Source organism: Macaca fascicularis, chromosome 16, assembly GCF_037993035.2.
Source record: "Macaca fascicularis isolate 582-1 chromosome 16, T2T-MFA8v1.1".
Lineage (NCBI taxonomy): Eukaryota > Metazoa > Chordata > Mammalia > Primates > Cercopithecidae > Macaca > Macaca fascicularis.
This window is the reverse complement of record NC_088390.1, coordinates 61469737-61496759: the sequence shown is the minus strand read 5'-3', so window position 1 is coordinate 61496759 and position 27023 is coordinate 61469737. Positions and strand designations below refer to the sequence as shown.

The 27023-nt window shown below is 40.9% G+C and overlaps 1 protein-coding gene across 1 annotated transcript in view; it reads left to right on the top strand.

Annotated features, from left to right (window-relative positions):
• The window catches only part of TOP2A (DNA topoisomerase II alpha), a 31531-nt gene extending 7398 nt beyond the window's left edge, over positions 1 to 24133 (top strand). Inside the window, exons 11-35 of the mRNA XM_005584098.5 lie at positions 2175 to 2313; positions 2684 to 2841; positions 3137 to 3262; positions 3886 to 3996; positions 4140 to 4245; positions 4336 to 4445; positions 6384 to 6476; positions 6774 to 6888; positions 6994 to 7115; positions 8217 to 8365; positions 10211 to 10442; positions 10633 to 10767; positions 10886 to 11086; positions 11230 to 11425; positions 12187 to 12278; positions 12381 to 12545; positions 12668 to 12751; positions 15365 to 15547; positions 16778 to 16868; positions 19624 to 19776; positions 20023 to 20146; positions 20256 to 20299; positions 21038 to 21172; positions 22505 to 22704; positions 23024 to 24133. Coding sequence (XP_005584155.2) covers positions 2175 to 2313; positions 2684 to 2841; positions 3137 to 3262; positions 3886 to 3996; positions 4140 to 4245; positions 4336 to 4445; positions 6384 to 6476; positions 6774 to 6888; positions 6994 to 7115; positions 8217 to 8365; positions 10211 to 10442; positions 10633 to 10767; positions 10886 to 11086; positions 11230 to 11425; positions 12187 to 12278; positions 12381 to 12545; positions 12668 to 12751; positions 15365 to 15547; positions 16778 to 16868; positions 19624 to 19776; positions 20023 to 20146; positions 20256 to 20299; positions 21038 to 21172; positions 22505 to 22704; positions 23024 to 23152 — 3393 coding nt within the window. The 3' untranslated portion in view covers positions 23153 to 24133. The remainder of the gene's footprint in view (positions 1 to 2174; positions 2314 to 2683; positions 2842 to 3136; positions 3263 to 3885; positions 3997 to 4139; positions 4246 to 4335; positions 4446 to 6383; positions 6477 to 6773; positions 6889 to 6993; positions 7116 to 8216; positions 8366 to 10210; positions 10443 to 10632; positions 10768 to 10885; positions 11087 to 11229; positions 11426 to 12186; positions 12279 to 12380; positions 12546 to 12667; positions 12752 to 15364; positions 15548 to 16777; positions 16869 to 19623; positions 19777 to 20022; positions 20147 to 20255; positions 20300 to 21037; positions 21173 to 22504; positions 22705 to 23023) is intronic.
• The last annotated feature ends 2890 nt before the right edge of the window (positions 24134 to 27023 follow it).

Below are 27023 nucleotides of genomic sequence, written 5' to 3'. Positions count from 1 at the left end.
CACTTTTGAATTAATCTAGCTGTTCAACAAACACCCTCACTTAAATGCCTAAGACTTGCTCTCAATCATCCACATCTAAAATTGAATTCTTTACCTCCATACTCACTGATTTGCCCATACAAGCAGCTCCCCGTGCTCCAACAAAAAAACAACTTCCTATCTTTGTAAAAAGCCCCAACCAACCTCTAGGTTGTGTAAACAAAGCTGGGAGCCTTCTCTTTATTTCCCCTCCTCTCTAATCCAGTCAATAAGAATCATCTCTTGGATGTCGCAGTAGCTTCTCACCATTATCTCTTTTTTGGTTTGCTACAGTAGGTTCTTAACCTTCATACTGGTCAAGTCCTTTCCTTGCAATGCTTTTGAGTGACCTTTTTGTGTTAAAGCACACATTTTTGTCTTCACTCTCATTTGAAATCTTTCAATGACTTCCACTCAGGGGAAGTCCAAATTCCATAATTTGGCCAACAAGAAAGATCGGCTGTAATCTAATTATACCTACTTCTCCAACTCATCTCAGTGCCAGTTTTTCCTGTATGGTCCTGTTGCTTTTAAATTACTGAAAAGCACAGTACTCTTCCCCTCCTCAGAGTTTGTTCACATGCTAATCCCTCTGTCTGAAATACATCCTTTTCACCTGGCTACTTTAGGTCTTGTCCTTTCCTCAGGAAAGCCTTTACTTTCTACCCTTCCCACCACCCAAGTTGGTTCCAATATAATATCGAACATACCTTATTAGCAAACTTTTTGCTTATCCATAACACTTATAACACTGTAACTTATTTTATTTCTGTCTTTTTTTTAGGCGGAGTCTCGCTCTGTCACCCAGGCTGGAATGCAGTGGCTTCCTGGGTTTCAGTGATTCTCTTGCCTCAGCCTCCTGAGTAGCTGAGATTACAGGCGTGGCTAATTTTTTTGTTGTTGTATTTTTAGTAGAGACAGAGTTTCACCATGTTTGTCAGGCTGGTCTCAAACTACTGGCCTCAAATGATCCGCCCGTCTCGGACTTCCAAAGTGTTGGGATTACAGTTGTGAGCCACCATGCCCGGTCTTTTTTGAGACAGTCTTTTTTGAGACAGGTCTCTTTTGAGACAGTAGCTCTATTGCCCAGGCTACTGTGCAGTGACGTGATCCCGGATCACTGGAATCTCTGCCTCCCAGGGTTAAGCGATTCTCCTTGCCTCCTGAGTAGCTGGGATTACAGACATGCACCACCACGCCCAGCTAATTTTTGTATTTTTAGTTAGAGATGGGGTTTCACCATGTTGGCCAGGCTGATCTTGAACTCCCGGCCTCACTTGATCCACCATCCTTAGCCTCCTAAAGTGCTGTGATTACAGGCATGAGCCACCGCACCCACCTATGTCTGTCTTCTGTGTTGTGTCTTAAACTTCATGAGGACAAGTGTCTCAATTTGTTTTATTTGTGTCTAATTTTATTTATTTATTTATTTATTTATAATTTGTTTTTGAGACAGCTTCTCACTGTTTCCCAGGCTGGAGTGCCGTGGCTTGATCTCAGCTCACTGCAACACCCGCCTCCCAGATTCAAGCAATTCTCCTGCCTCAGCCTCCAAAACAGCTGGGATTACAGCCGTTTCACACGTGGCTAATTTTTTTTTTTTTTTTTTTTTTTGAGATGGAGTTTCACTTTTGTCACCCAGGCTGGAGTGCAATGGTGCGATCTTGACTCGCAACCTCTGCCTCCTGGGTTCTAGCGATTATCCTGCCTCAGCCTCCCGAGTAGCTGGAATTACAGGTGCCCACCACCATGCCAGCTAATTTTTGTATTTTTAGTAGAGATGGGGTTTGGCCATGTTGGCCAGGCTGGTCTCAAACTCCTGGCCTCAGGTGTTCCACCCACCTCGGCCTCCTAAAATGCTGGGATTATAGGCATGACCCACCGCGCCTGGCCTAATTTTTTTTAACCACTATATCTCCAACAAGTAGCTCAGTGCTAGCACAATATATGTACATAGTAAATATTTATTGAACGAATGAACCAAAAGGAGCAGCTCCCTCAGCAGTGATAACCTGACATGGAAAGATGTGCCATCCTCTATCCAGAAATTATTGTTCTACATCTTTTTAATTTTTGAATCGTTTTTATTGAGGCTCATTTGTATTCTAGGTTTCTGAAGATCCCTTCTTCTCTAATATGAATCTTCTCATTTTCAGGCAATTGGCTGTGGTATTGTAGAAAGCATACTAAACTGGGTGAAATTTAAGGCCCAAGTCCAGTTAAACAAGAAGTGTTCAGCTGTAAAACATAACAGAATCAAGGGAATTCCCAAACTTGATGATGCCAATGATGCAGGTACATATTTAATAATGTTTCCAAACTTTAAGTCTTATAGTTGTTATTTTATTCATTAATGGCATACCATGGATAGTTATTTTTCCCTTGACAGAATAACTATATTCAACAGAATAACTTGTTAAAAATCAACCTGTTTCCTATTGTGGAACATTTAGGTCATTTCCATGTTATAAATAATATTGAGGTGATTATTTTGGAGTATAAAGCAATAATGTTTACATCATGATCTATTACCTAACAAATAATTTTACTTGATATATAATAAATTATTTGTGTTTTATCACAAGGCTATAAACAGCATATCCAAGTTAGTATATTTGAGGTTGAACTGAATGAGCTAATATTAATTTGTGTATTTTTATTTTAGGGGGCCGAAACTCCACTGATTGTACACTTATCCTGACTGAGGGAGACTCAGCCAAAACTTTGGCTGTTTCAGGCCTTGGTGTGGTTGGGAGAGACAAATATGGGGTTTTCCCTCTGAGAGGAAAAATGCTCAATGTTCGAGAAGCTTCTCATAAGCAGGTAGAATATAAAACTATCTCTGGAATCTAAATCTAGTTTATAATACAAGACTTCATGCTTATATTTAATTCCCTCATTAGGCATTTTAAAATATATTTTAGACAGTTTGTGATTATTTTGAGAAATTAGGTACACTATAGCCTATTTTAACAGACCTTTCTGATGTAATAAGTTATAAGCTAATAGCTCAAAATACTGGAGCTCAAGAAAATTCAAGCAACATATACTGATACATTTCTTTGTTCTTTTCAAATTTATAAACAAGACACTTTTTTTTGGTATATGTCCATTTCAGATCATGGAAAATGCTGAGATTAACAATATCATCAAGATTGTGGGTCTTCAGTACAAGAAAAACTATGAAGATGAAGATTCACTGAAGACTCTTCGTTATGGGAAGATAATGATTATGACAGATCAGGTCAGATTTGTTATTAAATTTTTAGATTGTTCAACTAAATTAAGCATGTCTTAATTTAATTGCATTGTGGTTTTTTTGCCATGAAAATAAATTATTTAAATAGGAGCTTTATTCATTACCTCTAATCAACATCTAATCAGATAAGCTTATATCATATGTATGTTACAAATACAGGTTAAGTGAGCCAGGATTTGAATAGACCTTTTTTGATTCCCATAGAAAATTTGACAAATTGCCAGTAGGTCAATCATAATTTTTTTTTTTTTTTTTAATTTCTAAACAATTCTTTGTTTGTTTGTTTGAGATGGACTTTCGCCCTTGTCGCCCAGGCTGGAGTGCAATGGCACAATCTTAGCTCACTGCAACCTCTGCCTCATGGGTTCAAACGATTCTCCTGCCTCAGCCTCCTGAGTAACTGGAACTGCAGGTGGATGCCACCACACCCAACTAATTTTTGTATTTTTAGTAGAGACAGGGTTTCACTATGTTGGCCAGGCTGGTCTCGAACGCCTGACCTCAGGTGATCCGCCTGCCTCGGCCTCCCAAAGTGCTGGGATTACAGGTGTGAGCTACCAGGCCCAGCCTAACAATTCTTTTGACCTTTGGCTTTCAAATATTTCTAGGACCAAGATGGTTCCCACATCAAAGGCTTGCTGATTAATTTTATCCATCACAACTGGCCCTCTCTTCTGCGACATCGTTTCCTGGAGGAATTTATCACTCCCATTGTGAAGGTACACTAATTTCTAAGATACCATCATGGATATTTTAAGGCCCTACTCCTCAAACCTGGATATACATATAAGCCCAGTCACATGCAAAGGTATACAGGGGACCCCACAGTGTGCAAAGCCACAGTCATTGTTTTTTATCACAGGTGTCCAAAAACAAGCAAGAAATGGCATTTTATAGCCTTCCTGAATTTGAAGAATGGAAGAGTTCTACTCCAAATTATAAAAAATGGAAAGTCAAATATTACAAAGGTTTGTAATGAAACCCATATAGAACTTCTCATTTTATTATACACCCTGTACAAGACTATATGAGGGAACTTGGTATTCTTGCTTTTATAGGTTTGGGTACCAGCACATCAAAGGAAGCTAAAGAATATTTTGCAGATATGAAAAGACATCGTATCCAGTTCAAATATTCTGGTCCTGAAGATGATGCTGCTATCAGCCTGGTACGTTTGAGTTATATTTTATATATACATTCTAATTTTAGAAATCATTACTTTAGTCAATTGAAACATTTACATTTTTATATAAGACTCTGTCTCGGCCGGGCGCGGTGGCTCACGCCTGTAATCCCAGCACTTTGGGAGGCCGAGACGGGCGGATCACGAGGTCAGGAGATCGAGACCATGCTGGCTAACACGGTGAAACCCCGTCTCTACTAAAAAATACAAAAAACTAGCCGGGCGAGGTGGTGGGCGCCTGTAGTCCCAGCTACTCGGGAGGCTGAGGCAGGAGAATGGCGTGAACCCGGGAGGCGGAGCTTGCAGTGAGCTGAGATCCGGCCACCGCACTCCAGCCTGGGTGACAGAGCGAGACTCCGTCTCAAAAAAAAAAAAAAAAAAAAAAAAAAAAAAAAAAGACTCTGTCTCGGCCAGGCATGGTGGCTCGCGCCTGTAATCCCAGCACTTTGGGAGGCCAAGGTGGGCAGATCACGAGGTCAGGAGATCTAAACCATCCTGGCTAACACGGTGAAACCCTGTCTCTACTAAAAATACAAAAAATTAGCCAGGCATGGTGGCGGGTGCTTGTAGTCCCAGCTACTCGGGAAGCTGAGGCAGGAGAATCACTTGAACCAGGGAGGCAGAGGTTGCAGTGAACCGAGATCAGGCCACTGCTCTCCAGCCTGGGCAACAGAGTGAGACTCCATCTCAAAAAAAAGAAAAAGGCCAGGCGCAGTGGCTCACGCCTGTAATCCCAGCACTTTGGAAGCCTGCGGTGGGCGGATCACAACGTCAGGAGATCGAGACCATCCTGGCTAACACGGTGAAACCCCGTCTCTACTAAAAATAAAAAAATAAAATAAAATTAGCCAGGCGTGGTGGCGGGCGCCTGTAGTCCCAGCTACTCAGGAAGCTAAGGCAGGAGAATCACTTGAACCCGGGAGGCAGAGGTTGCAGTGAGCCGAGATCAGGCCACTGCTCTCCAGCCTGGACACCAGAGTGAGACCATCTCAAAAAAAAAGTAAAAGAAGAAAGGTCGGGCACAGTGGCTCACGCCTGTAATCCCAGCACTTTAGAAGGCTAAGGTGGGTGGATCACAACGTCAGGAGATTGAGACTATCCAGGCTAACACAGTGAAACCCTGTCTCTACTAAAAATACAAAAGAAAAAACAAAACAAAGCAAAAAAAAACATTGGCCAGGCGAGGTGGCGGGCGCCTGTAGTCCCAGCTACTCTGGAGGCTGAGGCAGGAGAATGGCGCAAACCCGGGAGGCGGAGCTTGCAGTGAGCCGAGATTGCGCCACTCACTGCACCCCAGCCTGGGCGACAGAGCAAGACTACGTCTCAAAAAAAAAAAAAAAGAAAAGAAAGGTCGGGCGCAGTGGCCCACGCCTATAATCCTAGCACTTTGGGAGGCCGAGGCAGGCGGATCACCTGAGCTTGGGAGTTCGAGACCAGCCTCACCAACATGGAGAAACCCCGTCTCTACTAAAAATACAAAAAATTATCCAGGCGTGGTGGGGCGCGCCTGTACCCCAGCTACACGGGAGGCTGAGGCAGGAGAATCACTTGAACCCGGGAGGTGGAGATTGTGGTGAGCCGAAATCGCACCATTGCATTCCAGCCTGGGCAACAAGAGTGAAACTCTGTTTCAAAAAAATACAAAAATACAAAAATTAGCTGGGCGTGGTGGCGGGCAACTATAATCCCAGGGGCTGGTGAGGCTGAGGCAGGAGAATCGCTTGAACCTAGGTGGCGGAGGTTGCAGTGAGCCGAGATGATACCATTGCACTCCAGCCTGGGCAAGACAGCAGTAACTGTCTCAAAAAAAAAAAAAGGAAAACAGGATTTTTGTTGTTTTTCTGTTATTTGTTCCTTCTTTGTAGAAGGATATTTTGGAGCCTATTAGTATCACTGACATCTTTTTCATCCTTTAATTTATAGGCCTTTAGCAAAAAACAGATAGATGATCGAAAGGAATGGTTAACTAATTTCATGGAGGATAGAAGACAACGAAAGTTACTTGGACTTCCTGAGGTAAAAGTATTAAATATATCCCACAGAATGGACTGTTAGACTGACCTTTTTGTATTGATACTATAGCAAATTAAACTTACTGAATAGTTATTTTAGTAAAAAATTTGATATGATAGAATTGTGCAGCAGTTAAATTTGCTTTATCTTTAAAACATAAAATATTTATGTATTATTCAATATTTCTTTAAGACTTAAGAATTACAGAAATAATTCTTAGTTCTGAAAGGTTTCTGTTTGATTTTTGTGTTGAGCATTGTTAAGACTGGTGGTCTCATGTAATACTATTTGGTCCTTCAGGATTACTTGTATGGACAAACTACCACATATCTGACATATAATGACTTCATCAACAAGGAACTTATCTTGTTCTCAAATTCTGATAACGAGAGATCTATCCCTTCTATGGTGGATGGTGAGTTCCAATTTGTTCGTCTGTTTTCATTGTAAGATGGAAATCAAATTCCAAAAATGGTTAAATTGAAGATACTTATGTTTTTGCTCTTATTTCATTTTAAAGGTTTGAAACCAGGTCAGAGAAAGGTTTTGTTTACTTGCTTCAAACGGAATGACAAGCGAGAGGTAAAGGTTGCCCAGTTAGCTGGATCAGTGGCTGAAATGTCTTCTTATCATCATGGTGAGGTAAACATACAATCCATGTTTCCAGAAAGCATTATGTCAGAAATCCCTGCAGAGTCATTCTCAAAATAGATTTGGTGAAAGTATAAGCTCATATATTCATAGTAAAGAACAAGTTGGTAAAATCTGTCAAACAATAAAACTGCTTGCTCTTTGATTTCTGAAAGTAGTATTCCTGCAGGGATACTCATAAGTCTGCAAAGGTCTACATTAAAAGATACTTAGTATGTTTATTATAACTTTGTGATGTCAAAATTTAGACCTCCACTGATTTGAAAATTGTTATAATAAATTGTGACACATGTATGCATAGAATCAGTGCTATAGCTTCAGTAAAACTGTGTACACTGACACTGAGGAATATTCATGGTCTATTGTCAGGTGAGGAGAAAAAGAGGCAGAACAATAACTAAAAACGTCTACAAGGATATGTTCCAAATTGTTCACTTTAGTTACCCCTGGGAATTGGAAAAGGCAACTTTCACTTTTTATATGTGTCTGAATTGTTTGACTTTACACCAATGTTTTGTGATTGCTTTTTGCATTAATTAGGTAAAACAGTTTTAAAGCACTAGATTGCCTACAGGTTTCTAGAATTTTAAATATAATGGTTGTCTTGTTGCTTTCAATCAAAATATAGTAGGGATACAATAAATTTTCACCCAACGAACATTTGTTGAATGCCTACCATGTACCAGGTATACAAAGATAAATAAAAATAAAATATGTTCCTTATCCCCAAGATATAACAATTTAGCCAGAGGGCCAATACACACACAGCTATAGAATAAAGTGATACATGCTAGAATAGAAATGAGCACAGCATTGTAACACAAAGGAGGAAGTATTTCGTTTTGCTGAGGATAAGGAGAGGAGCTATGCCTTCAAAGTTGAGTGGGACTTAGTAGAAATTGTTGGACGGCAGCCCTAAACTTGGAGCCAGAAGTTGTAGGTTCAAGTACTACTTCTGCCATCTATTAATCTGAGGAAAGTCACTAAACAACTAAACCTCACAAAATGTTACAGGATTATAGTGAGATTAAGTCATAATAATGTATTTGTATTGGTAAAAGCCTCAACTTAATGAATCTTTTTTCCCCACAGATGTCACTAATGATGACCATTATCAATTTGGCTCAGAATTTTGTGGGTAGCAATAATCTGAACCTCTTGCAGCCCATTGGTCAGTTTGGTACCAGGCTACATGGTGGCAAGGATTCCGCTAGTCCACGATACATCTTCACAATGCTCAGGTAGGTATGCTTTCACTTTCACCATTCCAGTTTTGAAACAATGTGAGATTTAGTTGACCAAAAAAACAAAAACTCAGTTAATCAGAAGATACTGGCATCTAGTGGGCAGAGGCGGGGGTGAGGCTTATAAATACCCTAACATATACAGGAAAGCCCCGCCATAACAAAAAGAATTATCCAGCGCAACATGTCGATTATGCTAAGGTTGAGAAATCTTGATGTAGAGCTTGGGACTGAGTAAAGGAGTCTTTGATTCTTCCTAAATATCACAATTGAAATTTTACTCCTATACAAGCCTATGGAAAGTATATTATGAATGGTCAATTTTCAGCTGTCATCCCAGTCACCCTTTCAGTGGCATTCAAACAGTTACTAATCACTCCATCCTTCTTGAAACTATTTGGCCTCTATGACTGTAGACTCTATGACTGTAGACTCTTCTGGTTCTCTCTTTCCTTATTAGCTGTCTCTGCTGGGTCCTTGTCACCTTCCCAACCTCTAAATACTGGCCCATTCTGGGACTCCTTCGTCAGATCTCTTTCCAATATCTCTACACTCAATTCCCAAATGATCTCCCATTCATCTGGTCTATACCTTTAAATCTCCAGTCCTGATCTCTCCCCTGAACTCTCAACTTTTATGTCTGACTGCCCTCTCAACATTTGCCACTTGGATATCTAGTTAAGTATCTCAAACATAAGTCTAAAACCAAATCCTTAGTTTTCCTGTCTCAGTAAATGGAATACCATCCTTCTAACTGCTCAGGCTAAAAACCTTGTCACCTTTGACTCCTTTGCTCGATACTTACGTCCAGTTCCTCAGCCAATCCTATAGGATCTGCATTGGAAAAATACTAAGCCACCCCCATCTCATCTAAACTATTGTAATATACCATTTTATAGCAGCCAATTATTTTTTTAAAAAATAAGTCACTCTGATTCAGAACCTTCAACTGCTCAGAGTAAAATCTAAAGACCTATTTTAGCTAACTAGACATTATGTGATCCGTGTCCCCACCTTCCATATCTTTTGATTCCTTCTCATACCATCTCTTCTCCAGCCACACTGTCCTCGGCCTATACTCAACTATACCAAGCACATTTTCTCTTCAGGGCCATTTACTTACTGGTTCCTTTGCCTGCAACGCTCTTTCTCTAGACATCCAAATGGCTCAGTCCCTCAGTTTCTTTTTTCTTTTTTTTTTTTCTTTTGAGATGGAGTTTCGCTCTTTTTGCCCAGGCTGGAATGCAGTGGCACGATTTTAGCTCACTACAACCTCTGCCTCCTAGGTTCAAGTGATTCTCCTGCCTCAGCCTCCTGTGTAGCTGGGATTACAGGTGCACGCCACCATGCTCAGCTAATTTTATATTTTTAGTAGATATGGGGTTTCACCATGTTGGCCAGGCTGGTCTTGAACTCCTGCCCTCAGGTGATCCACCTGCCTCAGCCTCCCAAAGTGCTGGGATTATAGGCGCGAGCCACCGCACCTGGCCCCCTCAGTTTCTTTTCTCTGCTCAAACGTTATCCTATCAGAAACGGCTTACTTTTCCTTAGCAACTCTTCAGTCACTTTCCTACTTTTTCTTCTCAGTGTTTATCCCACCACCTAACAAAATGTATGTTCAGTGTCAAACCTCTACTGGAATGTGAGCTCCTTGAGGATTGAGACTTTATGTCCATGTGCCTGACACATAGAAAGTGCTCAATAAATAGTGTTAAATGAATATTAGTCAGCAAGTAAAACCAAGATAATTTTCATGTATAACACATGTCCTTTCGATAAAAGTTAAGTGTCAAATTCAGTATTTTTATAAAATAACATTCTTTGATTCTTTTCTTTATTTAGCTCTTTGGCTCGGTTGTTATTTCCACCAAAAGATGATCACACATTGAAGTTTTTATATGACGACAACCAGCGTGTTGAGCCTGAATGGTACATTCCTATTATTCCCATGGTGCTGATAAATGGTGCTGAAGGAATTGGTACCGGGTGGTCCTGCAAAATCCCCAACTTTGATGTACGTGAAGTTGTAAATAACATCAGGCGTTTGATGGATGGAGAAGAACCTTTGCCAATGGTAAGTATTCTGTGTGCGTTAAGAGCCTTAAATTTTCCTTGGGTTTCAATTGAGTAGACTGTATGAATAAAGAGGATGCAAACATAAAATTTAATTTCATACTTTGTACTTAGATTTTTTGTTAAACGCTGTTGTGATTTCTGTCTAGTATCACGTTTAAAAAACATTGTTTTTTAAAATGCCAATTTAGCTTCCAAGTTACAAGAACTTCAAGGGTACTATTGAAGAACTGGCTCCAAATCAATATGTGATTAGTGGTGAAGTAGCTATTCTTAATTCCACAACCATTGAAATCTCAGAGCTTCCCATCAGAACATGGACCCAGGTAAATAATTGTGGATTTCTTTTTTAGTTTTGTATCAAAAGAAACACTTTTTGTACCATTGCTGTTGACTATTCAGGAGCCTGTATTTTAGAAATTTCAGGATTATTTCTTTCTTTAGACATACAAAGAACAAGTTCTAGAACCCATGTTGAATGGCACTGAGAAGACACCTCCTCTCATAACAGACTATAGGGAATACCATACAGATACCACTGTGAAATTTGTTGTGAAGATGACTGAAGAAAAACTGGCAGAGGCAGAGAGAGTTGGACTACACAAAGTCTTCAAACTCCAAACTAGTCTCACATGCAACTCTATGGTATGTATTTGTTTTGAGAGATGTACATATGTTTCCATTTATATTAAAGATTAATATCAATTTTAAAAGTATATCTTAGTCTACCTTTATAAAGTTTAGCCAATTTGTCTATTCTTGGCTCTAATCTTGTTTTCCTTTTCCAGGTGCTTTTTGACCACGTAGGCTGTTTAAAGAAATATGACACGGTGTTGGATATTCTAAGAGACTTTTTTGAACTCAGACTTAAATATTATGGATTAAGAAAAGAATGGCTCCTAGGAATGCTTGGTGCTGAATCTGCTAAACTGAATAATCAGGCTCGCTTTATCTTAGAGAAAATAGATGGCAAAATAATCATTGGTATGTTTTGGGAATAATAACTGCTTTACTAAAACTGTAGTTACACCAAACTTTCTGTAAACATTTTTGGTGAGGGTAATGGTGGAGAAAGAGGCAAAATCCATTTAATTCACCTGGTCACTTATACAAGCATTTCTTTTAAATATCTGATTAGGTATTTATAGTTTGAAAGAGATGGTGTTTCCTTGACTGAGCATCTTGAGAAATCAAGATTTAGTTGACAATTAGACATGAGAATAGAGAGCTAGAAGACCTTGCATAAACTGATTGATCAAGCGAATAGATACACCAATTATGTTTACAGGAACAGAAAATAAAAGAGACCAAGAGAGAATAGATAATAAGGCTGATGGTTTAAAAAAAAAAAAAAAAAAAACAGGAAGATTACAAATGGCTTATACTGTCTGGATGCGATGGCTCATGCCTGTAATCCCAGCACTTGTGCTGGGGAGGTCAAGGCTGCAGTGAGCCTAGGTAGTGCCGCTGCACTCCAGCCTGGGCACAAGAGTGAGAGAGACCCTGTCTCCAAAAAAAAAAAAAGATTCGATCATAGCCTCATATATGATTTGACTGCCCTCTTGTGGTAATTTACATTTGTCAGTAGTTTAGGGAGACTTGCCTGTATACCAGGATATACAAATTTATGCAAGTACCAAGACAGTTTAATTTCCAGTTTTAAACTTTTCACTTGTGGTAAAACCTTATCCCTTTCCTAAAATATTACTCAAAATCATTATCTCTGTTTACTTTTTTTAAAATAGAAAATAAGCCTAAGAAAGAATTAATTAAAGTTCTGATTCAGAGGGGATATGATTCGGATCCTGTGAAGGCCTGGAAAGAAGCCCAGCAAAAGGTAATCTTGAGTGGCACTTTTCTGTATTGTTAAAGACTATGTATTGTATAATGTTTATGTTTCACATTTTCTAATAAAGCTAGATTTTAATTCATCCTTTAGGTTCCTGATGAAGAAGAAAATGAAGAGAGTGACAATGAAAAGGAAACTGAAAAGAGTGACTCTGTAACAGATTCTGGACCAACCTTCAACTATCTTCTTGATATGCCCCTTTGGTATTTAACCAAGGAAAAGAAAGATGAACTCTGCAGACTAAGAAATGAAAAAGTGAGTTGATGGTAGGATGGTACATGCTGCTTAGTTTTGTTCTAATGGTAAAAGTAAAATTTGTATATTGCATGAAAATGCTGCTTGTGTACGTATATTAACTCAATTTTGTAATTATGAAGGAACAAGAGCTGGACACATTAAAGAGAAAGAGTCCATCAGATTTGTGGAAAGAAGACTTGGCTACATTTATTGAAGAACTGGAGGTGTGTAGTTTATAATGCCCATGTTAGAATTTTTATCAATGAAATAGTATATTCCAGCAATACCTTTGTCAACATAGTTAAGAATTGGCAATAAAAAGAAAATGAGAGGCATAAGGACAAATTCAAAATAACATATAAAAGAACAGATTATTGGCCAGGCACGGTGGCTCACGCTAGTAATCCCAACATTTTGGGAGGCTGAGTTGGGCAGATCACTTGAGGTCAGGAGTTCAAGACCAGCCTGGCCAACATGGTGAAACCCCATTTCTACTAAAAACACAAAAATTAGCCAGGCATGGTGGTGCATACCAGCTACTCAGGAAGCTGAGGCAGGAGAATTGCTTGCACCAGGAGGCAGAAGTTGCAGTGAACTGAGATCGCACCACTGCACTCCAGCCTGGGCAACACAGCGAGACTCTGTCTCAAAAAAAAAAAAAGTCCAGATTGTTAAATACTACTTAGAATACAAGGCCAGGCGTGGTGGCTCACACCTATAATCCCAGCACTTTGGGAGGCCAAGGCGGGCCGATTACCTGAGGTTGGGAGTTTGAGACCAGCCTGACCAACATGAAGAAACCCTGTCTCTACAAAAATTGCAAAATTAGCCAGGCGTAGTGGCACATGCCTGTAATGCCAGCTACTTGGGAGGCTGAGGCAGGAGAATCACTTGAACCCAGGAGGCGGAGGTTGCATTGAGCTGAGATTGCGCCATTGCACTCCAGCCTGGGCAACAAGAGTGGAATTCCGTCTCAAAAAATAATGCTATTTAGAATACCGTAAATGATACCAGAAGACTGCCCAGACGTTTTTGGACAAAAAAAGGAAAGAGCAGGAGTTGGTTTTTGATAAAGGGAAGAACATATTAGGACTGAGAAGATAAAAAGAGCTTAAATGTGGAAGAAGACCACCAACCCAGTCCCCCAAGTCAACTTAAAAGAACAAAGCCGGCCGGGCATGGTGGCTCATGCCTGTAATCCTAGCACTTTGGGAGGCCGAGGCAGGCGGATCACCTGAGGTCAGGAGTTCAAGACCAGCCTGGCCAATATGATGAAACCCTGTTTCTACTAAAATACAAAAATTAGCCGGGCATGATGGTGGGTGCCTGTAATCCCAGCTGCTTGAGAGGCTGAGATGGGAGAATTGCTTGAACCCAGGAGATGATGGTTGTGGTGAGCCAAGATAGCCTGGGCAGCTGAGTGAGACTCCATCTCCAAAAAAAAAAAAAGAACAAAGCCACAGGGCATGGTGGCTCATGCCTGTAATCCCAGCACTTTGGGAGGCTTAGGTGGGCAGATCACTTGAGATCAGGAGTTCGAGAGCAGCCTGGCCAACATGGTGAAACCCTGTCTCTACTAAAAATACAAAACTTAGTTGGGCGTGGTGGCATCCGCCTGTGATCCCAGCTACTCAGGAGGTTGAGGCACGAAAATTGCTTGAACCCAGGAGGCAAAGTTGCAGTGAGCTGAGATGGCGCCACTGCACTCCAGCCTGGGTGACAGAGCAAGACTCCATCTAAAAAAAAAAAAAAAGGAGAAAGCAGGGCTATCCAGATGGTTTCAGAAGAGTCTTTGTTACTTAAATCTTCCTAATAACATTTGTTTCTCAACATTATTTTAACATAAGAAAAAAGGCCAGCACTGTGGCTCACACCTGTAATCCCAGTGTGCTTTGGGAGGCTGAGGCAGGAGGATCACTTGAGATTAGGAGTTCAAAACCAGCCTGGGCAACCTAGGAAGACCTAATCTCCACAAAAATTTTTTTTAAATAGCCAGGCATGGTGGTATGGGCCTATAGTCTCAGCTACTCCAGAGGCCAAGGTGGGAGGGTCACTTGAGACCAGGTGTTCAAGGCTGCAGTGAACTATGATCACATGCCACTGTACTCCAGCCTGGGTGACACAGCATAACTGTCTCCGAGACGGGCGGATCACTAGGTCAGGAGATCGAGACCATCCTGGTTAACACGGTGAAACCCCATCTCTACTAAAAAAAAAAAAAATACAAAACACTAGCCGGGCGAGGTGGCGGGCGCCTGTAGTCCCAGCTACTCAGGAGGCTGAGACAGGAGAATGGCCCGAACCCGGGAGGCGGAGCTTGCAGTGAGCTGAGATCTGGCCACTGCACTCCAGCCTGGGCGGCAGAGCGAGGCTCCGTCTCAAAAAAAACAAAAAAACAAAAAAACAAAAAAAAAAACACCAAAAACCTTATTTCTTAAATTCAACAAGCAAATTTGTATTATTGCACTTCAGTATAGATGCCTAGCTGATTGTAATCGGTCGGTTGGATAAGTATGCATCACTTCCTTTCATATTTTGTATGTGAGTTTACAAATATATATGTATATACATGTTTTATTCTTAGTTTCTCCTTTGTTTTCCTCAAAAAGGTTAAGTGGTAGAACCAGGAATAAAACCCAGTCTTCTGTCTCCACACCTTCCTTTTCAAGGTGTGCTTTAATTACATCTTCACTATTGTTGATAGCATACTAGGTTATAGAGCAATTTATCACAAGTTTTAAGATGTAACAAAGTGAAATCAGTTTAACTGTTGACCGTTTAGATACTGTAATGTTTTTGTTAACATATAAACTTGCTTTCTTATATCCCTTCTGTAGGCTGTTGAAGCCAAGGAGAAACAAGATGAACAAGTTGGACTTCCTGGGAAAGGGGGGAAGGCCAAGGGGAAAAAAACACAAATGGCTGAAGTTTTGCCTTCTCCACGTGGTCAAAGAGTCATTCCGCGAATAACCATAGAAATGAAAGCAGAGGCAGAAAAGAAAAATAAAAAGAAAATTAAGGTAATACTCTCGCCGTGGCTCACACCTGTAATCCCAGCACTTTGGGAGGCCAAGGTGGGTGGATCACTCAAGGTCAGTGGTTCAAGACCAGCCTGGCCAACATGGTGAAACCCTGTCTCTACCAAAAATAAAATTAGGCGGGCATGATGGCGGGTGCCTGTAATCCCAGCTACTCGGGAGGCTGAGGCAGGAGAATTGCTTGAACCCAAGAGGCGGAGGTTGCAGTGAGCCAAAGTCACACCATTGCATTCCAGCCTGAGCGAAACTCTGTCTCCAAAAAAAAAAAAAAAAAATGGTAATAGTCTTAAAAACATTATGCATAGGCCGGGCGCGGTGGCTCATGCCTGTAATCCCAGCACTTTGGGAGGCCGAGGCGGGCGGATCACAAGGTCAAGAGATCGAGACCACGGTGAAACCCCATCTCTACTAAAAATAGAAAAAATTAGCCGGACGCGGTGGCCACAGAGCGAGACTCCGTCTCAAAAAAAAAAAAACAAAAACATTATGCATAAAATATTGATGCATACCTCCACTTAAAATTGAAAAAAAATGTATACTTTTTTTTTTTTTTGAGATAGAGTCTCGCCGTGTCACCCAGGCTGGAGTACAATGGCAGGATCTCAGCTTACAGTAACTTCCACCTCCCGTATTCAAGCGATTCTCGTGCCTCAGCCTCCCAAGTAGTTGGGGGCACATCACCACACCCAGCTAATTTTTTTTTTTTTTTTTTTTTTTTTTTGAGACGAAGTCTTGCTCTGTCGCCGAGACTGGAGTGCAGTGGCCAGATCTCGGCTCACTGCAAGCTCCGCCTCCCGGGTTTACGCCATTCTCCTGCCTCAGCCTCCCGAGTAGCTGGGACTACAGGCACCCGCCACCTCGCCCGGCTATTTTTTTGTATTTTTTAGTAGAGACGGGGTTTCACCGGGTTAGCCAGGATGGTCTCGATCTCCTGACCTCGTGATCCGCCCGTCTCGGCCTCCCAAAGTGCTGGGATTACAGGCTTGAGCCACCGCGCCCGGCCAATTTTTGTATTTTTAGTAGAGGTGGGGTTTCACTATCTTGGCCAGGCTGGTCTCGAACTCCTGACCTCAAGAGATCTGCCCGCCCCAGCCTCCCAAAGTATTGGGATTACAGGCATGAGCCACAGCTCCTGGCCAAAAATGTATAAAATTTCTAATCCCATAGTTCAGAATTTATTCTATATCCAACCCTAACTTTGCTATCTTTTAGAATGAAAATACTGAAGGAAGCCCTCAAGAAGATGGTATGGAACTAGAAGGCCTAAAACAAAGATTAGAAAAGAAACAGAAAAGAGAACCAGGTATTACAACATTTTTAGGAAAATGGTATAAAGTGAAGATTAAATTAATTGTTACCTAGTACATTCCACATAGATGTTCAAAACCTTTTTGTTGAATTGAATTGAGAAATGTGAAAGAGGACTGTATCTGAATTCTACTTGGACATCTTTTTTTTATTTGAGACAGAGTTTCGCTCTTGTGGTCCAGGCTGGAGTGCAATGGCACAATCTCGGCTCACTGCATCCTTCATCTCCTGGGTTCAAAGGATTCTCCTGCCCCAGCCTTCCGAGTAACTGGGATTACAGGCATGCACTATCACGCCTGGCTAATTTTTGTATTTTTAGTAGAGACGGGGTTTCACCATGTTGGTCAGGCTGGTCTTGAACTCCTGACCTTGTGATTCGCTCCCCTCCGCCTCCCAAAGTGCTGGGATTATAGGCATGAGCCACTGCACCTGGCCTGGACCTCTTTAATACTGTCCTTGGGATTTGATTCATTATAGAAAATATTTTGTAATGAAGTAGTTCGTTAATTTGAATTCCTGAACTGGGATCTAGAAAATACCCAGTTTATTAGATTTCATTTTCTAGCCACTTATGAGGTTCTAGTATACAGTTTCTTAAGGAAAGTAACCACATATTAGTCATGTTTGTATTATCTCTAGAGTTCAACATCATGCTTCAGATATAGGTAATGTTCACTCAATGAACTAAATAGAATTAACAATTCTTTTAATCATTTGATAATGCCTTTACTGTCTACTTTTTTTGAAACATCTTTATTGAGATATTCACATGCCATATTCGCCCATTTAACGTATGCCATTTGGCTGGGCGCCATGGCTTATGCCTTAATCCCAGCACTTCAGGAGGCTGAGGCTGGTGGATCACTTGAGGTCAGGAGTTTGAGACCAGCCTGGCCAACATGGTGAAACCCCATCTCTACTAAAAATACAAAAATTAGTTTGGTGTGGTGTGTGTGCCTATAGTCCCAGGTACTCGAGAGGCTGAGGCATGAGTTTCGCTTGAACCCAGGAGACAGAGGTTGCAGAGAGCCAAGACTGTGCCATTGCACTCCAGCCTGGGCGACAGAGCAAGACTCCAACTCAAAAAAAAATAAAAGTAAAGTATGCCATTCAGTGGTTTTAGTATAGACACAGTTTTAGTACAATTTATCACCCCCCAAGAAAACTGAACTCATTAACATTCGTTTGCCATTTGCCACCAACTCCTTGCCCCACTAGGCAACCACTAAAAATCTACTAAAAATCTGCTGTCTCTAGATTTTCCTATTCGGGGCATTTCCTACAAATTGAATCATATAATATGTGGTCTTTTGGAGATGACTTATTTACTTAACATAATATTTTCAAGGGCAACCCATGTAGTAGCCCATATATTAGTACTTCATTCCTTTTTTTTTTTTTTTGAGACAGAATTTTGCTCTGTCGCCCAGGCTGGCATGCAGTAATAATGAGATCTCGGCTCACTGCAACCTCCACCTGCTAGGTTCAGGCAATTCTCCTGCCTCAGCCTCGCGAGTAGCTACGATTACAGGCACGCACCACCATGCTAATTTTTGTATTTTTAGTAGAAACAGGATTTCACCAAGTTGGCCAGGCTGGTCTAGAACTCCTGACCTCAAGCAATCCGCCCACCTCGGCCTCCCATTTTGCTAAGCCCATGAAGGTAGACTTCTGTGTTTTATTCTAAGCATTTTATAGTTTTAGCTCTTACATTTAGGTCTGTGATCCACTTTGAATTAGTTTTTGTATATGGTGTAAAGGTGTCCAACCTGATTCCTTTGCAGGTAGATATCCAATTATTTCAGTACCATATGTTGAAAAGGCTTCTTTCTGCAATGTTTGTCTTCACCCTTGTCAAAAATCAATTGACTATAAATGTTAAGGTTTACTTATGGACTCTCAATTCTGTTCCATTGACTGAGCTATGTATCTGTCCTTGAGTATCTACTTTTTTTGAGACAGGGTTTCACTCTGTTGCCCAGGCTGGTCTTGAAATACTGGCTCAAGCAATCCTTCTATCTCGGCCTCTCAAGGAGCTGAGACTATAGGTGCTCACCACCATGACTGGCTAATTTCTAAAAATTTTTTGTATTTTGTAGAGACAGTCCTTTTTTCTTTTTTTTTCTTTTTTTCTTTTTTTTTTCTTTTTTTCTTTTTTTGAGACAAGATCTCACTCTGTCTCCCAGGCTGCAGTATAGTGGCATGATCATAGCCCACTGTAGCCTCGACTTCCTAGGCTCAAACAGTCCTCCCACCTCAGCCTCCCTAGTGGCTAGAACCACAGGCACACTCCACTATGCCCACTAATGTCTGTATTTTTTGTAGAGATGGGGTTTGGCCATGTTGTCTAGGCTGGTCTTGAGCTCCTGCGCTCAAGCGATGCACCTACCTCACCCTCCCAAAGTGCTGAGATTGTAAGTGTGAGCCACCACACCCAGCTAAGACAGGGTCTTGTATCTTACCCCAGCTGATCTCAAACCCCTGGGCTCAAGTAATCCTCCTGCCCCAGCCTCCCAAAGTGTTGGGATTACAGGCATGAGCCACTGTGCCTGGCCACATTGTATTTATTTATAAGATTAAGTGACCAAGCTATATGCACCACAAAAACAGGGACCATATCTGTTTCTTTTCACGATTGTATTCTCAGAACTATCACAGCAGTTAATAAATTTGAAGCATAGATGGATGATAGATGGAGAAAAGTGAGTCTCAGAATATATAAAGGTGGTTGATTTCTATCTCTCCTCTAGGTACAAAGACAAAGAAACAAACTACATTGCCATTTAAGCCAATCAAAAAAGGAAAGAAGAGAAATCCCTGGTCTGATTCAGAATCAGATAGGAGCAGTGACGAAAGTAATTTTGATGTCCCTCCACGAGAAACAGAGCCACGAAGAGCAGCAAGTAAGGAAAACTAAAGAACATTATAGCTAAGCTGTAAGAGTGGAATGGCCAATATACTTCAGGGTACTTTGCCCCAGAAATTACTGTGTCTTAATAGAGCAGTAAATTAAAGTAAGTTAAAGCTTTGAAACACTGAAGCATCTTTCAGGAGATTAAAAACTAAAATATTCATGAAATGTTATATCGACCTATGAATTAAGTGTTTCTCCTACTACCCTCTGATTTTTTGTATATTTTTTTTACTAGCAAAAACCAAATTCACAGTGGATTTGGATTCAGATGACGATTTCTCAGATTTTGATGAAAAAACTGATGATGAAGATTTTGTCCCATCAGATGCTAGTCCACCTAAGACCAAAACTTCCCCAAAGTAAGTATCTTTTCTAATATGGGTTTTTGTCATGATTGTTTCTAATATATTGTTTTTTGCTTAACACCTTTAGAATTGGTTGTCAGGATTTTTTTTTTTTTAATTCTAGACTTACTAACAGAGATCTGAAACCACAGAAAAGGGCTATGTCAGGTATGTATCTAAGTAAAAGCAGTGAGACATCTGCCTTACTGGGACACTCAGATCCAACTGGGTTCTAATCCTGGCTACATTATCCAAGTACTTCCTTTGGAAATAAATTTGAGTTCTTAATAACATTATGTTGACACTGTTCGTTGGGTTTAGTTTCACATGTAAATAGGCACTGCATTCAGTATACTAAAAGTAATCATAGTGCTTGCCAGGTACTTTGCTAGGTGCTAGAGATACAAAAAATAAAAACTGTTCTTGCTGATAAAAAATTCAGAAATTAGAACAAAGTTTTAAGAGTATGTTTTAGGCTGGGCATGGTGGCTCACACCTGTAATCCCAGCACTTTGGGAGGCTGAGGTGGGTGGATCACCTGAGGTCAGGAGTTCGTGACAAGCCTGGCTAACACAGTGAAACCCCGCCTCTACTAAAAATACAAAAAATTAGCCAGGCGTGATGGCGGGCACCTGTAGTCCCAGCTACTCGGGAGGCTGAGGCAGGAGAATGGTGTGAACCCGGGAGGCGGAGCTTGCAGTGAGCCGAGATCAAGCCACTGCACTCCAGCCTGGGCAACAGAGCAAGACTCCATCTCAAAAAATAAAAAAAAAAGTATGTTTTAAATATTCCAGAAAAGTCACATATTTGGTGTTTAAATAGGAATTCATACCAAGCACAAAGCAGAAAATGGATTTTCATGTGTTGGCTTAAATGTACTATTTTCCTTTCCATTTGAAATGATAGATCTTGAAGCTGATGATGCTAAGGACAGTGTACCACTGTCTTCAAGCCCTCCTGCTACACATTTCCCAAATGAAACTGAAATTACAAACACAGTTCCTAAAAAGAATGTGACAGTGAAGAAGACAGCAGCAAAAAGTAAGCCTAAATCTTTGAGATGGGTTAATGTTGCAATTAACTAACTGGTTTTCACGTGGCAATTTCAATTTTTTATTGCCAAAACTTACTGTTGATATTACAAATTAAACCTTTTCCAAATGGAAGCAATTTCTTTTAGATCTTTATAATCAAAATTAGTAGTCAAGGCTGGTCCTGATTGTTCATTCAGTTACAGATCAAACTCCTTGTTCTACTCTTTTCCCTCCTTCTCACTACTGCACTTGACTAGTCAAAACACAAAACAAAACAAAAGCCAGGCAGAGTGGCTCATACCTGTAATCCCAGCGCTTTGGGAGGCTAAAGCAAGAGGATCGCTTGAGGCCAGGAGTTCAAGGCTGCAGTGAGCTATGATCAAGCCACTGCACTCCAGCCTGAGTGAGAGAGTGAGACCCTGTCTCCAAAAATAAGGTAGTCCAAATGTTTAAAATCAGCGTGTTTCTCTCAGTACCAGGCTTCATCTAGTTCATTTCTATGACAAGGATAGGATTTATAAGCAATTGCAAATGTTTAATGTAAAACATATTCTTAAAATTGAATGTTTAAGGCTGGATGCAGTGGTTCATGCCTGTAATCCCAGCATTTTGGGAGGCCAAGGTGGGTGGATCACCTGAGGTCAGGATTTCGAGACTAGCCTGGCCAATATAGTGAAACCTCGTCTCTACTAAGAATACAAAATTAGCCAGGTGTGGTGGCACATGCCTGTAGTCAGCTACTCGGGAGGCTGAAACGGGAGAATCGCTTGAACCCAGGAGGCAGAGGCTACAGTGAGCTGAGATCGTGCCACTGCATTCCAACCTGGGCGAGATAGAGCAAGACGCTATCTCAAAAAAAAAAAAAAAAAAAAAAAAATAGAATGTTTAAGAATACTTTGATTCTCTATTTTCACCTCTCTTAGATTGTCTTTTCCTATGTTAAATATACACAGTCATCACATTGCTGAAGAAAGTTCACAATGAGAACAATTCATCTAAGAGTGGCTGTGACTAGGTTGGGCGCAGTGGCTCATGCCTGTAATCCCAGCACTTTGGGAGCCCAAGGCAAGTGGATCACCTGAGGTCAGGAGTTTGAGACCAGCTTGACCAACATGGTAGAACACCATCTCTACTAAAAATACAAAAAATTAGCCAGGTGTGGTGGCACGTGCCTGTAATCCCAGCTACTCAGGAGGCTGAGGCAGGAGAATCGCTTGAACCCAGGAGGCAGAGGTTGCAGTGAGCCAAGATAATGCCATTGCACTCCAGCCTGGGCGATAGAGTGAGACCCCATCTCAAAAAAAGAGCGGCTGTAACAAATGCCTGTATTGAATTGCAGGTCAGTCTTCCACCTCCACTACCGGTGCCAAAAAAAGGGCTGCCCCTAAAGGAACTAAAAAGGAACCAGCTTTGAATTCTGGTATCTCTCAAAAGCCTGATCCTGCCAAAACCAAGATTCGCCGCAAAAGGAAGCCATCCACTTCTGATGATTCTGACTCTAATTTTGAGAAAATTGTTTCGAAAGCAGTCACAAGCAAGGTGAGTGTTGATTCTAGTCAGTCCTTTTGCTGTAGGTGTTCTGAAACACGTAACTAAGCCATTGCTCTTAATAATTTGGCATGTCTTTAAGAAAATTAACTCTCATAATCTGTTAGCTTTTACTGTACATATTTAGTTTTAACAAAGTTAAATAATGTCACTTATTTGGGCAATGGAAGAGTTGGCTTTAGATCTGCTTTTTATTACTTAGTAGAAAGTAGAAAACTCCTTGAATGTAGTGTCTTGATACATTTTTTTAACATTACTATTATGTCGTCAGATTTACATTGTACAAGTTACCTGGGCTTTTCTCTTTTAGAAATCCAGGGGGGAGAGTGATGACTTCCATATGGACTTTGACTCAGCTGTGGCTCCTCGGGCAAAATCTGTGCGGGCAAAGAAACCTATAAAGTACCTGGAAGAGTCAGATGAAGATGATCTGTTTTAAAATGTGAGGTGATTATTTTAAGTAATTATCTTACTGAGCCCAAGACTGGTTTTAAAGTTACCTGAAGCTCTTAACTTCCTCCCCTCTGAATTTAGTTTGGGGAAGGTGTTTTTAGTACAAGACCATCAAAGTGAAGTAAAGCCCAAGTGTTCTTTAGCTTTTTATAATACTGTCTAAATAGTGACCATCTCATGGGCATTGTTTTCTTCTCTGCTTTGTCGGTGTTTTGAGTCTGCTTTCTTTGGTCTTTAAAACCTGATTTTAAGTTATAGAAATAGTTATCTGGTCACTTCAGCATAAAGCAGTGTGTTTATTAACCATCCACTGTGCTAAAACTAGAGCAGTTTGATTTAAAAGTGTCACTCTTCTTCCTTTCCTACTTTCAGTAAATATGAGATAGAGCATAATTCTCTGTTTTATCTTAGTTTTATACATAATTTACCATCAGAGAGAACTTTATGGTTCTAGTATAGATACTCTACACTCAGCCTCTTATGTGCTAAGTTTTTCTTTAAGCAATGAGAAATTGCTCACGTTCTTCATCTTCTCAAATCATCAGAGGCTGAAGGAAAACACTTTGACTGTGTCTATAACTTGACACAGTCAATAGAATGAAGAAAATTAGACTAGTTAGGTGATTATTTCAGCTCTTGACCTGTCCCCTCTGGCTGCCTCTGAGTCTGAATCTCCCAAAGAGAGAAACCAATTTTAAGGGGCACTGGATTGCAGAAGACTTGGGGACAACATTTGCTCCAAGATCTTAAATGTTATATTGATAACCATGCTCAGCAATGAGCTATTAGATTTATTTTGGGAAATCTCCATAATTTCAATTTGTAAACTTTGTTAAGACCTGTCTACATTGTTACATGTGTGTGACTTGAGTAATGTTATCAGTGTTTTTGTAAATATTTACTATGTTTTTCTATTAGCTAAATTCCAACAATTTTGTACTTTAATAAAATGTTCTAAACATTGCAACCCATAGAATGCCTCTTTTAAAACACACACTACACCCTTTTCCTTATTCTAAAATATAGTCTTCACTTCCCTTTCAGAAGCATTCCAATCATATTCTGACAGACCTTACAGCCTCTGGCTATGGTAATAGGTCCAAGAGATAGGCATTATGACCTAATTAAGGCCAATAAGGCTCTTTCCTGAGATTTTATACATGAGTACTAAGTTCTTCATCTGCACCACACTTGATCAGTAAATATGCATGTATCTTTTTTTTTAATGATACCTTCCTTTAACAACTATATTGATAACCTAGTCAACTACTTCATGGTATTAGTAAGATATATTGAGGCAACTGGCTAATCCATTTAGAAAAAAAATCAGATCTCTTCACACCTTACACCAAAATTAAGCTCAAATAGATGAAATATTTAAATGTCAAAAACTATTTAAAACTATAAAAAAAGTAATCTTGAGTTACAGAGAGATAAACTAAACTAAACCCAAGAGTAGTGTTGACAAAGATATGGAGGAATTAGCCCTTTCAAAGAAATCTGGGCCAGGAGTGGTGGCTCACACCTGTAATCCCAACAGTTTGGGAGGCCAAGGAGGGAAGATTGCTCGAGCCCGGGAGGCAGAGGTTATGGTGACCAGAGATTGTGCCACTGCACTCCAGCCTGGGCAACAGAACAAGTCCCTATCTCAAAAAAAAAAAAAAAGGAATTTCATTTGACAGAAGAATCAGACATGTGCAAAAAACTATGTAAACACACAAATATGAGTACAAGTAAATCTGAATAAAATCAGTGGGTTGTTTCAATGTAAATATTCTGGTTACTATATAACTTCGCAAAATTGGGAAATGGGCAAAGTATACAATGGATTTCCATCCTTTTATTTTTTCCTTTCAGAAAGAGTCCTTGCTTCTGATCCATTTCTTTTTTTGAGACAGAGTCTGGCTCTGTTGCCCAGGCTGGGGTGCAATGGCGCAATCTTGACTCATTGCAACTTCTGCCTCCCTGGTTCAAACGATTCTCCTGCCTCAGCCTCCCAAGTAGCTGGCATTATAGGTGCATGACACCACGCCCAGCTAATTTTTGTATTTTTAGTAGAGACAGGGTTTCACCATGTTGGCCAGGCTGGTCTCAAACTCCTGACCTCATGATCCGCCCACCTCAGCCTCCCAAAGTGCTGGGATTACAGGTGTGAGCCACCGCACCCGGCCTGATCCATTTCTTAAAACTACCTGAATGTACAATTATCCCAAAACAAAACCACATGCAAAGATGCTTATTAAAGTTTCTGTAATAATAAACTTTATATTTTAAAATAACCTAAATGTCCAAAAGGTTAAAATGGTAAATATGGAATACCAGGTGCCTATTAGGAATAGGAATGATCATGTAGGCCAGGCGCAGTGGCTCACACCTGTAATCCCAGCACTTTGGGGGGCCAAGGCAAGCGGATCACGAGGTCAGGAGTTTGAGACCAGCCTGGCCAACATGGTGAAACCCCGTCTCTACTAAAAATACAAAAATTAGCCAGGCATGTTGGCGTGCGCCTGTAATCCCAACTACTCAGGAGGCTGAGGCAGGAGAATCACTTGAACCCGGGAGGTGGAGGTTGCAGTGAGCCAAGATCGTGCCATTGCACTCCAGCCTGGGCAACAAAAGTGAAACTCCATCAAGAAGGAAAAAAAAAAAAAAAAAAAAACCGTCAGGTAGGCCAGGCACAGTGGCTCATACCTGTATTCCTAGCACTTTGGGAGGCTGAAGTGGGAAGATTGCTTGAGTTCAGGAGTTTGAGACTAGCCTGGGCAACATAGTGAGATCCCCATCTCTACAAAAAAAAAAGTAAAAATCAACTGGACATGGTGGTGCGTGCCTGTGGTCCCAGCTACTTGGAAGGCTGAGGCAGGAGTATTGCTTGAGCCCAGGAGGCTGCAGTGAGCCATGATGGCACTGCACTCCAGTCTGGGCAACAGAGCAAGACTGTCTCAAAAACAAAAAAAAGAATGATCATGTATACTGTTTATTGACATGAAAAGATAGATGATCACGACATTGCCAAGTAGAAAAAAGCAGCTACAAATCGAAGATGAAATCCCCATCTGGAGTGGGAGGAAAGTATGTAAATCCTTTTTAGAAAGTAAAAGAATCAAATATTTTTCCTTTTTTTTTTTTTTGGAGATAGAATCTCGATTTGTCACCCAGACTGGAGTGCAGTGGTACGATCTCAGCTCACTGCAATTCTCTGCTTTCTGCCTTCCAAGGTCAAGCAATTCTCATGCCTCAGCCTCCCAAGTAGCTGGGACTACAGGCGCCTGCCACCATGCCTGGCTAATTTTTTGTATTTTTATTTGTGGGTTTTTCTGGGGTTTTTGGTTTTTGGGGGGATAGAGTCTTGTCTTGCTCTGTCATCCAGGCTGGAGAGTGCAGTTGCGTGATCTTGGCTCACTATACTCTGCCTACCTGGTTCAAGTGATTCTCATGCCTCAGCCTCCCAAGTGGCTGGGATTACAGGAGTGTGCCGCCATGCCCAGCTAATTTTTGTATTTTTAGTAGAGATGGGGTTTCACCATGTTGCCCAGGCTGGTCTCAAACTCCTGACCTCAAGTGATCGTCCCACTTCAGACTCCCAAAGTTCTGGGATTACAGGCATGAGCCACCACGCCCAGCTTAAATTTTTTACATTTTTAGTAGAGATGGAGTTTCACCATGTTGCCCAGGCTGGTCTCCTGAGCTCAGGCAATCCTTCTGCCTCGGCTTCCCAAAGTGCTGAGATTACAGGCCTGAGCCACCGCGCCCAGCCAATAGTTCTTTTTTAAAGTAGAAGTTTTACATTTCCTGATGAGTAAACACCTTGCTAACTAAAAGTAGATAACATTTCCTTGACTCTTTTTTTTTTATTC